Genomic DNA, 15,657 nt, shown 5'->3' with positions numbered 1-15,657 from the left:
TGAAAGAACATTATTTGTTTGCAACTAGTAAACCAGACAAGTAAAATATAACTTTTTGCCCGCTGTCGATCTTATAATGTTGAGTATCACTGATCTGATGAATTCAGGTATTCTCTGAAAAGCGACAGAGCATTCAAAAATGTACTTCACAAGCAATAGATGAGTGGTGGTAAAAAAAAATCTAAAATAGTGTTATTCCTTCCAAAGAGTAAAGCAAAACATTAAAAAAACAAATATGCTACCTATTATTTTTTAATAAGAATTATCATGACTTTCATTTATTTATTATATATAAGGTATGTTTTATTTTCTTAGATATTTTTAATTACAATATGTTTCGTATTGCACCCCAATGCTTATTTTCCTTATATATATCCTAGGTACTTATCTGTATTAATTAAATTTCTAAAATATATTGGAGGGAAATGGGTGAATAATATAATGTTCAGTTAATTTATAGTAATTATTGTATCATTAAAATTAATATTCTATATTTTACTAAACTAATTTAAGTAACAAAATAATAGTCCAGAAAATCATCACAAAGGGAATTAGGTATATTTTTACTTAAGTGGTAATATTATAATGTTAACTAATATAATAAAAATATGCAAAACAAGCTAATGGATCAACAGCTAGAGTATGATTATGTAACAGTGAATATTAAATTTATTTATACTCATATATTATGTAATAGGATCGAACACAGCATAACTCAATAATAAACACACCCGGTATATTATATTATTATCATGCATTGTATTGCTTTACTCTGAAGGCAAGAATTTTATATTGTACGTACAATAACATTACAAAGAAATCAGAACTAATATCATTTATTCTTATCAAGCTAACCAATCTAGATTTAGTTATAAATACAGTAAGTATACAGATTTTGGAATGAAAAATTCGTTGGTATTAAAAATTTGTTATTACTGGTCACACATAACATTAGGCCAAAACAAATTACATCTATCATTGTTATAATGTGGTTTTACCAATAGGACTAATCTTAATATTTTTTACACCACTTAAAACCTAAAAATGCTTCATGAAAGTCTCATATACCAATAAAAAAAGAGATTATACACTTTCAATAAATCAAATAAATTTGAATTCATAAAAAATTAATAACTTATATATTTATCACTCTACGAGACGGCGCGCCATCATGGAAAATTCTAATTATAATTTTAACATTTTTCAACACAAAATAATTTTTGGCAAGTAATTTTAAATGATAAGATTAAAGTAAACGTTACAGTGAGACAATTAACCACCATGAGGAATGTCTATAATATAATCCAGACTGTACCCAATTACGTTGCAGTGTTGTACCTAAAATCCATGTTATAAAAGCACTTCATATATTATAGATAAATCACTAATACCAGAATTAATATATAACAGATCGATAAACATAATGCATCACTTGAAGTGGATAGGTATGTATTTAAATTAATTTTATAATTTGTATTCTGTAGACTATTAGCAATTGGGTATGTTTTTTTACATTATTTTGGTCAAACATCACTTAACAATAAAAACGCAAGAGGCCTCTGATATAATATACCAATAACTATTATTTCACAATAATTTTGAGATTCTTCATTATTTCGATGGATAAGGTTTAAATTACTACAAATATTATTTATAATCAATAATATTCATAACGAATACACCAATTCAAATATAAAAATGATTAATTTTAATAATAATTGCAGAGTTGTATGATTTAAAAAACAATACTTCTAATAATTTACATTATAGATAAAAACAGCCAACTTATAAACAGTTAATTAAACGCAGAATGAAAGTAAATGTAACAACGAATGGATTATGAATCAATCAATATTTAACAATTACCAATTATATTAATATTATTTGAGAATTCAAATTTAACGAGTAGGTATTAAACAGCTGTTAATCGATTAAATTTTTGGGTCCCTTTGATTTCAAATTGATGAGGCTTCGGTGCAAGTGTTCAGTGATGTTACTAATAATTAGGACATAATTAAATCTGTCTCAATCCGACAACAGCGAAGCATTTATAATACACGGATAAAATCAAAACTAAAAATCTTTAAACAACTCATACACCCAATCCAATATTAATTATTACGTGTCACTCGAGTTTTTGGAAAAATCATGTCACTTAATCCTAAACTTATTTCATAATATTGCAAATGAGAAAATTTGCATCAATCATAAACCTAAAGAAAGATTTAACGGGTGTTTAGTTAGATATTGTTTACTGCACTCTGTGAAATAAATTTTTGTCACCTTAGCTCGATCGATATAAAAAAATATTAATTAACTTAAATTGTTGAGTGCGCATTCATTCCTACAGATCCAATTAAACTGTATATTATACTAGAACTCAAAATTAACAGCATTTCAAGATGGATGTCGTATTAGAAAATTTTAAGAGTACATAATTTGTAAGAACTTTTATTGGTTACGTATTATGATCAATTTGCTTATTAGTTAATGAACAAGTTTTATTAAAATTATTAACAAATAGATAGCTTCAGCAATTTATTTCACAGACTTCACTAAGCTATAGCATAATCAAGGTGTATGGTGTCACTAAAACAACATAGACAAGACATGGGAATAGTTATATTTAATCATTTTCCTAGATGGAACTATGAAAAAAAAATTATCATACAATGAACAAAAGATATCGATACTACTCCACTGTCTAATTTATTTTATATTAGTGGCAGAGTACACTGATCTTTTTCCCCTCAAAGTTAGTTAAAGTACGTTATATAAATTTAGTAAACACAGAGCATATGACAACCATAGGTTGTCCATCTTAACGGCGGTACGGATGGAAGGATGCCGGCTGAGAAGACACCCTTTTGATGGAGCGTGGGTACGACCTGTCGCCCGCGTCATTCGTCGGATCATATTTCGATTCCTCATCGGAATCTTCAAGTTTCACGGCTGGAATAAACAGTAAATTAATAAGTTCCTAATCTAAATCAGATTATATACACTTCCAAAATATCTGTAATCCTTTCAGTGCTTATAGCAAAACCGCACCCACAGTGGAGTGTTGGGTTCAAATCTTGCGATTGGGAAATTCATTGTTTTTAATGTATTTGATTCAGAGCGAAGACCCTATGGATTGGACGAATAGCTAACAACCATTCCTCGTAAACACTCTTCAAATTACCAAATAGGCCAATATACTGTCTATGAGCAAAAACAGTAAGTTACCAATGATGTTGAATGTACTTTTGAGGTGGAGCCTTGTGGTTTTACTATAAAAATCACTTAGGCAAGTGGCATTTTCTTCTACAAAAATTACAAAAATCTAAATCTTTGAATTTATGTGAAAATTATTAGTGTTCCCAGAGATACTTACTACATTTTTTGCCTCATTGCAATATAATATGTTTAGACTCCATCTCTAGAAAAAGGTTTTCTTCAACATGTTTGATAGAAACTGTTAAATAAAAACTCTGATAAACTCATCCATTATCCGAGTCGCTTACTCGCTTAACCCGCTTTGGAAGTTTTGAGTTTCGAGTAAATCACAAATAACTGTTTTGTGCATTTACGATGACGTTGATGCTAGTAGTGATAACATTTGTATAGCAATTTAAACATATGCTAAAAATCATGGTTTGAATCATGACGTCTGATTGGTTGACTATGTACAGCAGATTTAGTAACCTGTTATTTATCCTAGAGCGGATTTGGCGACTCAAGTCAATGTTCATTTTGATTTTTTGACGAATTTGGTGGAATTTAAAACTCTCAATAGGCTGGTAGACCTATCGATATAGCACATATATGTACAATTTTATTGAAAAATTGCCCAGAGCGGGTTTGGCGACTAAGCGACTCGACTAATTTTAATAAATTGATTTGCAAAATTGGAAAAGAGCAAAATCATGAAAATAATGAAATAAAACCATTGTAAAATGGGAATTTTGAAACTTTTACCAGATTTTTGGGTCAGTGTATACAACATTCTTTTATATAAATTATAGATACTTTATCGAGTTTGAGAACACTTCAAATTTAATCACTCAAGAATATGTAGAAACTAATATATGTGCATTTATTATCAAAAGAAGCCTGTTTTACATTTACAGCAAGAAATAAAATTTATTCAATAAGAAAACACAATTAAAAACAAGTCTCCTGTGTCATTCATAAACACCTTATTATATTACGGATAACAAAATCTTATGTGGCCATTAAACTACAACTAACTTCAGTGATCACAAAAGCAGCTTAGATTCAATAATTTTATTATAGTTATTGAAACTGTCAATGAAATAGCTTGATGAAAGTAAGTTAGAGAATATTGCAAGGTCTTTACAAAACCAAATCACAAAATGTACAAATTGAAATTAGATGTCTCACCAACAGAAACATAATTACAAACTGTGGTAAGAAATTAAATTTTAAACTGCCTTTTTTCTATGTGGATCATATTATTCTATTAATTTCCGAGTGATTAAAATTTGAATGAATTGAGGTGAAGTTATTCTTAACAAAATAAAAATAAACAAAAATGTAAAATGTAAAATAAAAAAAATACAAATTTCTGATAATTTGTCACAAAAGATGGTAATTTAGGAAAGTAATTTGTAATTCAAAATAAATTTAATAAAATAAAGGAGTGAACCCTGACCACCCTTCACCAAAATGACAAGAAAAAGGATAGTATATCTGTGGCTCATTAGAAAATGGCACAATATAAGAAAATAAAAATAAAAAGGAAACAGGATACAATTTATAGGGGGTATAAAAAGAATTTAACACATTTAACATACCTTCATGTTCCGAAACGCACCCTCCAAAACAAAATGATAATTTCAGTATTAAAACTGTGTTCCCTACCTAATTTTATTTGAAATTGATACCAAATTTCAAATGAGTGATTATTGACTAAGTATTAGATATATTATACTTATCAGTGGTGAAGATACCTTACCATAGCAATTAATTAGTACACATCATAAAAATACCAGTGGAAAAGACTCAATATATAACATTTACATTGTCTTGTAAATAAATCAGTTAAGAATTTTACCAACTACAAAAATGTTATTAAAGGTAGAAAAAATATTTAATTTATATTAGGCAGTGACATCTATTCAACCGCAGAAAAATCTGACTATTAAAGAACCATGCCGATGAAGTCATAAATAAAATTCCACTTTGTATGGACGAAGAGTCAGACAGTGTTACAAATCGTTTGGGAATAACAGTAACCTCCAGACAAGTCTTATTTTCTCTGATGGAAACATTTGGTTCAAGACTCAGTTGTTCGATAATGAAAATAATATTATAATGACTGCCTAAAATAATTATTTATATATTATTAATCTGAATTAATATAAATAAAAATAGACTAATCTTAAAGGTATTGACTATCGGAAAATAAAACAATATTTAATGCTAATGTATACGGGCATTTTCGCCAAAGTTTGTACATTGCGTTTTTGGCATGTCCCATGACTTTGATTGATTTTTTCATAGTTATTATATTATAAAATGTTGGAAAGTTATGTACTTTTAACATGCAAATTTATTAATTTACTCTATTCAATCAGTTAAATACAACTATCTGACCTGTATATATTTTTAATTGATTATTTAGATCGAAAGGTAGTGCGTTTTTACCATGTCCCACCCATAAATTCAAATAAACAAAGTCTGATTTCGTCATTAATTTTGAGTGTGTAAAATTAAATTCGTAGTGTTTTCAACAGCTTACATTATATATTTTTGGAAAATATATAGTTTTTTCGTAAATTTGTACCAATATTGAAAAAAAATCACGTTTAAAGTGTGTCCCAGGATATTTGAAAAAGTGGAACTCCACATTCCGTTACCACGATTTTAGCATGAAGGCGAAAAATTTTCACTATAAATATGTTTTTTTTTAATGTAGCAACATTTTTGTATAACACTGATCGCCATGTACACTTTAAATTGTTGGTGTGTGTCGGTATCGCTATCGGAACAGGTTGCTTTCTGGGTTGGTCATTTAAGAAGTTCCACTACTGTTACCACGATTTATAAGGTAAGAAAACACATATTTCTATTTCACATACTACACATATGGAGCTTATCTTTCATACTACAGATATAATAAAACATATCGCAGGTTTAACAATAAAACTAAGCTAAATTTTGGCTTCAAACACTTCTGAAACAGAATCCGTTACTTCCACTCCGAAACTATATTGGTGGTAACGTATATGTGGAATGTAAAAGTAACGAAATGGCATGCATAAAGTTGGGTTTACAGTGTGTGTTTAGTTCTTCATAGATTATAAAAAAAATTATTTTGTCTGTTCGTATGAAAAACAAAAATATTTTCATTAAAAAATATAAAAAATAACCTGACTATAATATAATAATATAATAAAGATTAAAAAAGTATGTGATATGTCTGAATACGCAAAAATAGCGCACATAAAAGTATGGAGATAAAAAAAAACAACAGAAGGAAAAGAAAAAACACCAGACTGAAATAATTGCGAGACAGGCACTGGCTCTGTCATACTCTTTCTGTTATACGCCACCAAAATTTTAAAACTTCTCCATACATTTTAGGCATAGAAATTTATAAAAATGTATGAAAAAGTATTTTTTTGTCACGTTTAACAGAAATGTGTACTCGATTAGATTTAATACCTAGAACTGTAGGTATTCACGAAATGTCAGAAAAGTACGTCTTGATTACAATCAACCTGTATAGCTACATTTTATGTTGATGAATACAATTAAATTTCAAGACAACATAAAGTCGAACTTGGTTATTACGAGGAAGATGGGACCGACTGAATTTGCTTGTTATAAGCGTTACTCGTTATATCAGAGAATAGGTATTTTTAAATGAGCATGTCACATTACACAAAAAGCCGAAAATAAAAAATTTGGAAACCATCGTAAAAATCCCCGAAACGAGCATGGCATTCATAAACTACAAAAGAAGTTGTTTATTGTAATTAACGCTGGTAGGTACCTACGGACTTCACAAACCTTGGATTTTTCAACCATATGCGTGGATACTTTTTTATTATTGTCGGTGAAACACCAATAAGGTAGGTACTTAGACACTTTACTAGTGTCATAAACGTAATCCGACCCCGGCGGCATCCTGTCCAATCGGATTTTATTGCTTAGGGTCGAAATGTTTTAAAACGGTCGACACATTAACAGTATTTTAGCTCGGTATATCCGATAAGTTGCTCGTTATAACAGTGAAAGAATTAAATGTATGGCGAAAATCATAAACCAATTGTCAACAAATGTTTCGTTATTACATCCGAGATCTCGCTATGTCAGAGATCGTAATAACCGAGTTTGACTATAATTATTTTCGTAAAAGTTATATACTCCGTGCCGCGCTAGGAACTCGCGTCTGAATCCCTTGCTGATTTTTTTTTTCATATATTGTTAATTTGCTTAAAAATATTTTTTATCTGAGTTACAAATAATATAAATGCCAAATAAAGTTATGGTAATGTATAGTGTGTCAAAATTATTACCTACCTTATTTTACAAGTATTGTGAAATTTATTATAAAATATGTCTATTTTAGTGATTAAGTTTGATTTGTTTTGTTATTTTGACGCACGTTGAATATTTATCTGTCTATCAAAAAATTCAAATAAATTTCATAAAACAAAAATTTGTTTTTATGGTAACATGTAACTTAAGCTTTACAAATTACACTCCGTTACCATTTCGTTCCATTCCGAAAATGTCCCCAAAAAAGTTGAACGTTAACTATTTTTCATTTGATTATTAAATAACGAAACTTATTTATTTTTCCAATAAAATTTAGTAAAAGTGATTATTGTCTTTAAAAAAATAGCAGAACGAACATTGATTGGTTTTTTCAAATACTAAAGGAAAAATGCTCTGCCATTATAGACATAGGGTAACGGAGGGGAACGAAATGTGCCCAAGAATTAAAATTCAATAATATTTTTTGACTATTTGTAGTTTTATTTTGAAGTGTATGGTTTTTTTAATCTAATAGAGCTCTTTTAAGTGATAAAAAGTGTTTCATTCATGTTTTAAAAGCTAAGTTTCGTAGTCACGGAACGGAAACTTATTATGCCCAATTTCATAATAAAAATGATATAAATATTGTATTAATCAATATTTTGCTGAAAAATTGCTATCACCAATTCAGCAATAGAACAAGGAATCTGCTAGCTATATAAAAATGGTTAATTTGAGTGAAAAAATAATATTACCCAAATTTCAAACATGTACAAACTTTGGCGAAAATGCCCATACATATATTAAAGTACTTTTTAATATGTTAATGTAAGTAAGACTGTTGAAGTTCTTTTCGATCACCCATCCCTTACCTCTCTCCAACAGGCACTCTTCACCACTGATACCTATCTAAATTATGTACTGATCACTGATGAGAACTCACATTAGATCATTCCCAAAATAGAGGATGTTATGCGTTCAAAGAGCAAGCAACATTTAAACAAAACTTATCACATTTGTTTCCTTCAAAATTATTAACGAAATATTTTATTCAAGTTTTAATTAATTAACCATATTATGGTTCCAACTTTTTTTGGATAATATATTGCTTGACCCGTAAACACATAACGCAGTCCACCTAAATTGTCTCTGAAAATTTATTAGTATTTTATTTGCGTGACAGGTGGACATAATTTAATTTAAAAAATGATTCTATTCAGAATACTGTTTTGCTAATAAACGATATTAACTATCCAAATAGGATGAAGACTCAAAATAAACTTGACTTCATAATTTTATTGGTGTTCATAAATTTGAAGTGACATCTATGAATCACATTAAATAATATGAACAGTGGTGCGTTTCCACAATAAATGTAATTCATATAAAGCTGCCGTAGATTATCTACAGATGGCAGATGAGTTTGATATAGAAAATCTTTTCTTACTTAAAAAAAAACATCAGAAAGGAATCGGGATTTGGACATGAGAGCATTTGTGACGTAAATTTGAGTTGCGCTTTAAATAAAAAAAAATGCAAACTCGATAAGAAAAACTTTATGCGACTAATCTATTATGATAAAATATGCAAGATATTGTTGTTTTTTTTATTTTTCCTGCAGATGTAACCTAAAATAATTACTAGACTAAAAACGGGTCTTTAGCTTAAAAAAGAAAAGTAAATAAATTTATGTACACAAATGTGAGGATTTCAATTGGAAGGAAGGTTTCAAATTGAAAATGCAATTTTTCTATTTTAAAGTTTCCTTTTGTTTATCTACGATTTATAATATTCTTACAATAGATATATATATAAACCCATAAGATATTTTCAAGTGGTAATATTAATATTTAAACCAGTAATTTTATTATTAAAGAAAGCTTATGATAAGAAACTAGTAAACCTGTATCTAATTACGATACATATATAAACTAAGACTAATCGTTTCAAGAATACCTATTCAATGCAATATGCCTATGCAGTATCTACTAAGTATATAAGTTTGAAAATAATTAATGTAACATGTGTACAATTATAATTATCAATACTTAAATTTCACACAACAATTTTTTTAAATTAATAATTTAAACCGTAATCAACTAATTATTTTAGGACGTTCTTTTCTATCATAATTTATAATAAACATAAAGTTAACTTATACAAGTCTATTTCAGTTTTTTGATTTGACATGAGGGACAATGAAGTGTGGGCGTCGGCAGGGGCACACTCCCAATGGATCAAATCAAAAACACAGAAATGGGAGACGACAGCTCGCCCCCTTACATCGACACATTTCATACCATTAACCATTAACAAACAACACATACATTTGACATTGAATTAATTTTAGCGACGTATGTGAATGTGTTCAGGGTGTATACTGTATACCAACTAATATAAAAAGTAATTATTTTAAATTTTATCAAGTTAACCATAATTATTTTTAATAGGTAAAACTTAGTCGGTAAATATATCGTGTGTCTGTACATCAGTCGAAAATTTCCTAAAAATCGCAGGTGTAATGTACTTTCCGTAAATTTACTATACTGTTTAAGAATTAAGACTTTAATTAAGACAAATAAATAACAACTCGATCTAAGTTAATAATTTTACTTTAAATATCTGTTTCTGTGCATTATAAGATATAAGATATAAGATAGGGAAACATTAATGTATAAATTTTACTAATAATCTTTAAAAATGTTTACAAGTAATACCTGCATTGCAATTTAATAATATTTGAGGGTATTGGTATTCATAATACGGATAATCCGTGGGAGAGCGGATGCATGTTATGTTATGTCTATCATATCATATCGGAGCGCCGTCACGCCCGTACTTTTACAATAGATTAAGACAGCAGGCTGCGGCAGTGGCCCCTTCATAACAATACAAAATACAAATACAAATGCTCTCTGGCCTAACATACAAGTGTCATAATATAATCTTTACCGTCAAACTACAAGCTAACGGCTGTGTCAACAACAGATAATTAGTCAATTACGATAGTTAAATTTATTAATTAAATTAATATATTTTTTATTTTTATATATATATGCATAATATAGTATTACATAATTTATATTTCATAATTGCTTAAAAGGTCACTAAACAAACATCTCTAGATTTGATGATTAAATGATTATTCTTTCATTATGGGTACTCACTCTACTACCATAATAATTTATATCAATGTGTACGTTTGGTTTTTCTTTAGCATTATATTTGGATTGCTAATGAAATGTGTATACATGTTTATAATATACTTGATAAACCTACAACACTAAAAAAGACAATTATTTACTTTGTAATATATACTTATAATGCAAAATACAAGTCAATTTGTATACTAAAGGAAAGAGTAAAAGATAAATAGAGCGACCGAGAGCGGGCGGCGGTGGCGGTGTGGCGCTCCCTGTCGGCCGACGAGAGCGATCGGAGGCTTCCCGTGACAGACGGCACACAATTCATTTCATTTCATTTCAATTGAGTAACAATCTTACATATTTTTCTACCTATTTCAATTAAATCATCCGATAAATTTCTATACAATAAAATCATTTTGCACTCTCATCTATAATCCGTAAAGATAAAATTTTATTATTTCTTTTATAATTCAACAACTAGCTTTAATTCTTTTAAATGTTAATATTACTTTTTGTTGCACGATTGCCGTGACCGCGCGTATCGCGCAGCGCGGCCACCTAATTATATTATTCGATGGTATAATACAATCCAAGCGGTAGTCGGTATGTCGGGTCGTCGGTTACATCTGCGGGTGGACACTTCACTTCAACGGTAAGGCGTCGCATGCAATAAATTACTACATAATTGAATCTATAATAAATTAAAGTCTCTTTCGCTAAAATAAGATTAACAAAAAATTTATCAACAAAAGGCTAAATCAAAATAATAACAGACACCGCTCTGTACAGATTACGTTAAAATCAAACTCGTCCTAAGAGATCGCCCTAATAATACGCAGGAGATAAAATTTCAACAAGAATATGTAATAAAAATAAATTGTTCATATATTTAAGTATATATAATGACTGAAATATCATACTTGTCAAGACGTAAAGCGAAGAAGCGGGGCGGCGCACCGCACGTAAGATTTACGCCGGGTGTTAAACGCTTCTCTCAAATTTTAACCTAACCTCTCACTCCTAATGACGTAGCGATTACAGTTGTAAGAATTAAAAGTTAATTAGGTACCTCGTTTTGTTTTTAAATTACATATACATACATAGGTATAGGTGAATATAGATATTAAGATCACAACAAAGTAAATAAAATAAACTATTTTATAACGAATATGCAGAGGAGGACCCGCCCCGGCCGGACCCACAAGGCAGCCGTCGTTTTATCAAATGTTAATTATTAGAGTCTTACGTAGCCCGAAGCCCCTTAACCTAACTGTAAGAATAACAAACGAATTACCTACCCTTTAAGAAACAAGGAACATTTTGCATCCATACACACTAGGAGTAATTATAAAAGCTTAACCGACCGAGCAAGCAATATACAAATCATTATGATAAACACTTAATTGGCAATATGTATTAAGGAAGAGCTATAACCGATTTATTATCTCCATTAAGAATAATATGTATCTTTAATATTATTTACTAGGTGGGTCCGGGCGGCGCGGCACGGCGCGAGCCCTCCTCCCCTCCCCTCCTCCATGCCATATCTCCTAGGCTTCTTAATCTTTATACAAATTTCCTATAATTGGTGTAAGTTTGTTAAAATAGTTAATACGGTAGGCGATATACAAATACCAATTTCATATATTTCGTCTCACATGATCGTAGATTAGGTTAAGTTACAAGATATCGTACTTTATGCTATTTAAACATATTTTACTTTTATCATTATGCTTATGCAACTTGAGCGTGTGAGGCTTAAAATTAGTTAACTTATGTCTGTCTTGTCAGATTCGTACAAATAAAAGGAAAACAATCCAACGCCATCTGCAATAATATAAACGTACGGGATGAATTTACAATTAAAGCATAAGTTTAATCCTAATCAGTTCTAGTCTAGGGATATATAAACCGAGGATCTAATATTTATATCTTAAATGTAGGTACTTCATAGGTCAAAAACTAGGCAGGCGGAGCCGTCTGTCACGGGACCCGCCCGCCAACCGACGCCCGCTCCATCGCTCCGAGGGCCGACAGGCGCAGAGCACGCATGCCGTATCATACAAATACCAAATATATTATTATATCATATCAAATCTTTCCGCGCGTCCCGAGACCGTAAACAGATAGAAAACAATAATCACTATTACTAAAATAAATCACCAATAAAAAATGATATAAAAGAATATATCCGCCGCTCCTCATACGGTTTTGCGAATTATCCTTCGCCGTTTCACCCGCCCCTCGGCCAGGACTCAACACAAAAAATATTTAAAACAAAGACCCCCGGGGGGCGCGACGGCGGTTACAAAATACCCACCTCTTCAGACGCGGTCCGCGATAAAAGAAATTAAATTGCAACACGTCTGCAATGCTACAAGGTGATAATGCGGATAAGGTGGTTTAAAACGACAATCTAAAACATACAAAGCTATAAAATTAGTCAGGAAGAAATTATATATTGCATCTACATCGGCCGAATGAAATGTCTCAACAGACACGCCCGGGGTTCAAAGAGACGAAGCGAAGGGGGAACCCTGTCCGGAGACAGAGAATGAAATAGAAGGGACGCGAGAGTGGCGGCGGCGGCGACGGTGAACGGCGACCAGACGTAGAAGAGGAGGAGCGCGACAGTTAGCAGAGCCAGCGATGAAGCTACTAAACGTGGACAATATTTGGGCGACGGGCGCGCCACACGGCGGGCAGCGTCGATCCAACAATCCAATTGACAAGAGACAAGGGGGGCCGGGGAGGGGGAGTGGGAGGCGTTGCGGGGGCGAGGGCGGGGGGGAGTTCACTTGTGGCGGTGGGGCGGTCATGAGGCGGGCCACTCCTTGTTAAAGTCGTAGTGCTTCTGCGGTGGCAGCTGACCTGGCTGGGGCTGCGGCTGTGAGTGAGAGTGCGAGTGCGAGTGGGAGTGGGCGTGGGAGGCCGGCTGGTGGGGGGCGTGGGGGGTGTGGGGGGCGTGGGCGACTCCGGCCGCGTAGGCGCCTTCTCCGGCCGAGCCGTACGCGGAGCGCGGGGGCACGCCGCCGTACGATGAGCTCTGCAATACATATTTTTTGTGGAGTCACTACTTTAGTTCCAGGTATATGACGAGTCGTCGGGAGGGGCCACGACGGACTGAAAGCCAAAATTACTCGCTGTAATACTCCAAAGGTGGTCGAACAAAGTGTTTTGCATCCCTGATGCCCTCCCAGCCACCCGACACCCGGGCCGGTCCCCGTCGCTCCTTTCTCCCTACCTCCCTTCTGACGGGAGACTCGGCAAAGAAAAAAGAGCGGCGAGGAACCGTCCCACCCCTCTCCTGGCGGATCGATCCTCATCGGGAGTTCCCCACGTGAGCCAATCTTCCGTGTAAAAACATAGAGCGCGGAGCCCGAGTCACGGTGCGTTTGAATGAAAACTATCGCAGCGATGAGCGATGAAGGGCTCTGAAGTGTGCTCCATTTAAATTTTACAAGATGGGATTGGCTCGCGAGCGGATGTGGGGCGGCCGCGCGTGCAAGTCAAATAATTAATTTGCCAAATTTTAATGCGAGTCGGTTAGTAAATTTACCAATGAAGTTTTATGAAATGATCAGTCGCTCGACGGCTATTGTTCGGGTCGATTCAATTATACCTGTAACTGATTTTATGGCGAAAGAAATGGAACCTTACACCTTACAGGTTTACTACAAATTAATCCTATCAAAGTCATCTCTTAAACATTAAACAGAATAAATACTATGAGATCTCAGGCAAAACTGACAAAATAAAAAGACACCGACTAATGAAAATTAATTCTCAACTATTTAATTTATAGTGATTTCAGGCAAACAAAATTATGAGTACTGAAGCTACGATATGAAGCCATCAGCACCAACTGAATTTAGTGTAGAAATCCAGCGTCTAACAAACCAAGTATGTGTATTGTATGTCATTTTGCCAACTATGCCTGTATTAAAATAAAACTAGATATCTTATAGAACCGACCGCTAGCAAAAAGCCTTATTTATCCATGTTAAAAATAATTTTGATGAGGTATTTGTTAATTTATGCTTACAATGATTAGTGTCCTTATAGAATAATTTCATTGAGACAAAAGAATAAATCTGCTAATCATTTGAATGTATTACAAAAAACTTATATCTCTCCATAAAGTGAAGAGTATCTCTTAGCATTTTGTTAGCATATTTAACTTTTATAGTATTGATTACAATCATTTGTGGCAATTTAACATTGATTTTTAAAGAATTAATTATAAAATATATCATTAGATTTACTTTGCAAAAATGCTACAGATTTGAGAAAACAAAAACATACAAGTTAATACTTCAACAAATTGCCACAAATTTAAAACCAATGTGGAACAAAGTGATTTTTAACAATATCAATATGATTTTCCTGTTAATAAATATTATTCAAGTATATATATGTATATAAAATTTGTATGTATGTAACACGCATCATTGGCTTCAAAAGTTACATTGTGTTAAAATGGTATCATTATTTTATATTTCACATTGGTTTCAAGAAACATCCACCAGTTCAGTGCACAATCGCTTCTCACCATTATTGAAAATGTAAGTACTAATACAATGTATCCTTGTAAAAAATATATTATACACCATTTTGTGCTCATATTGCAGTGAACTGGCGATGGATCAGTATAAAATGTAGAGTAGAACATTGCTAAAATAACCCATATAATATCGATAAAACATCATAATTCAAATCATCCAAAAGCTCCATGAACAATGACACCATACTTCAAAGAAAACAATCGCAACTCGAAAACTTAATTAATTTAATATCAGAAGATTTTAAATATGAAATTGAGCAAATAAAAACTAACTTGATTCAAACAATGATTGTTCAAAGTAGTAAGAATGCGAAAGCAGTTTTACAACAATCTCTAGTTTTCGTAATACTCGTGGAAATGTAGCTATGTTAATGTAAACTGTTTCTGATTCGGCCAGGGTCAAGATAGAGATGTCTTTTATTTATGTATATAACTCCCTGTAAATAAGCCAATATA

At 32.0% G+C, this 15,657-nt stretch overlaps 1 protein-coding gene across 10 annotated transcripts in view; it reads right to left on the bottom strand.

Moving 5' to 3' along the window:
* Positions 1-2,673: 2,673 nt before the first annotated feature.
* Hrb27C (Heterogeneous nuclear ribonucleoprotein at 27C) overlaps positions 2,674-15,657 on the bottom strand; it is a 29,925-nt gene continuing 16,941 nt past the window's right edge. For 4 of the 10 annotated variants that reach the window (XM_085945876.1, XM_085945879.1, XM_085945875.1 and 1 more), the window contains 2 exons: positions 13,509-13,683; positions 2,674-2,952 (listed from right to left, as the gene is read on the bottom strand). In XM_085945876.1, coding sequence (XP_085802002.1) covers positions 2,822-2,952; positions 13,509-13,683 — 306 coding nt within the window. In that variant the 3' untranslated portion in view covers positions 2,674-2,821. Of the gene's footprint in view, positions 2,953-13,312; positions 13,761-15,657 lie in introns of those variants that run through there. The other 6 variants (XM_085945881.1, XM_085945883.1, XM_085945880.1 and 3 more) reach the window with 2 other exon arrangements.

Source organism: Rhyacophila brunnea, unplaced genomic scaffold, assembly GCF_057557595.1.
Source record: "Rhyacophila brunnea isolate RB1 unplaced genomic scaffold, BYU_Rbru_1.0 scaffold_19, whole genome shotgun sequence".
Taxonomy (NCBI): Eukaryota; Metazoa; Arthropoda; class Insecta; order Trichoptera; family Rhyacophilidae; genus Rhyacophila; species Rhyacophila brunnea.
This window is presented reverse-complemented; position numbering and strand designations above follow the sequence as displayed.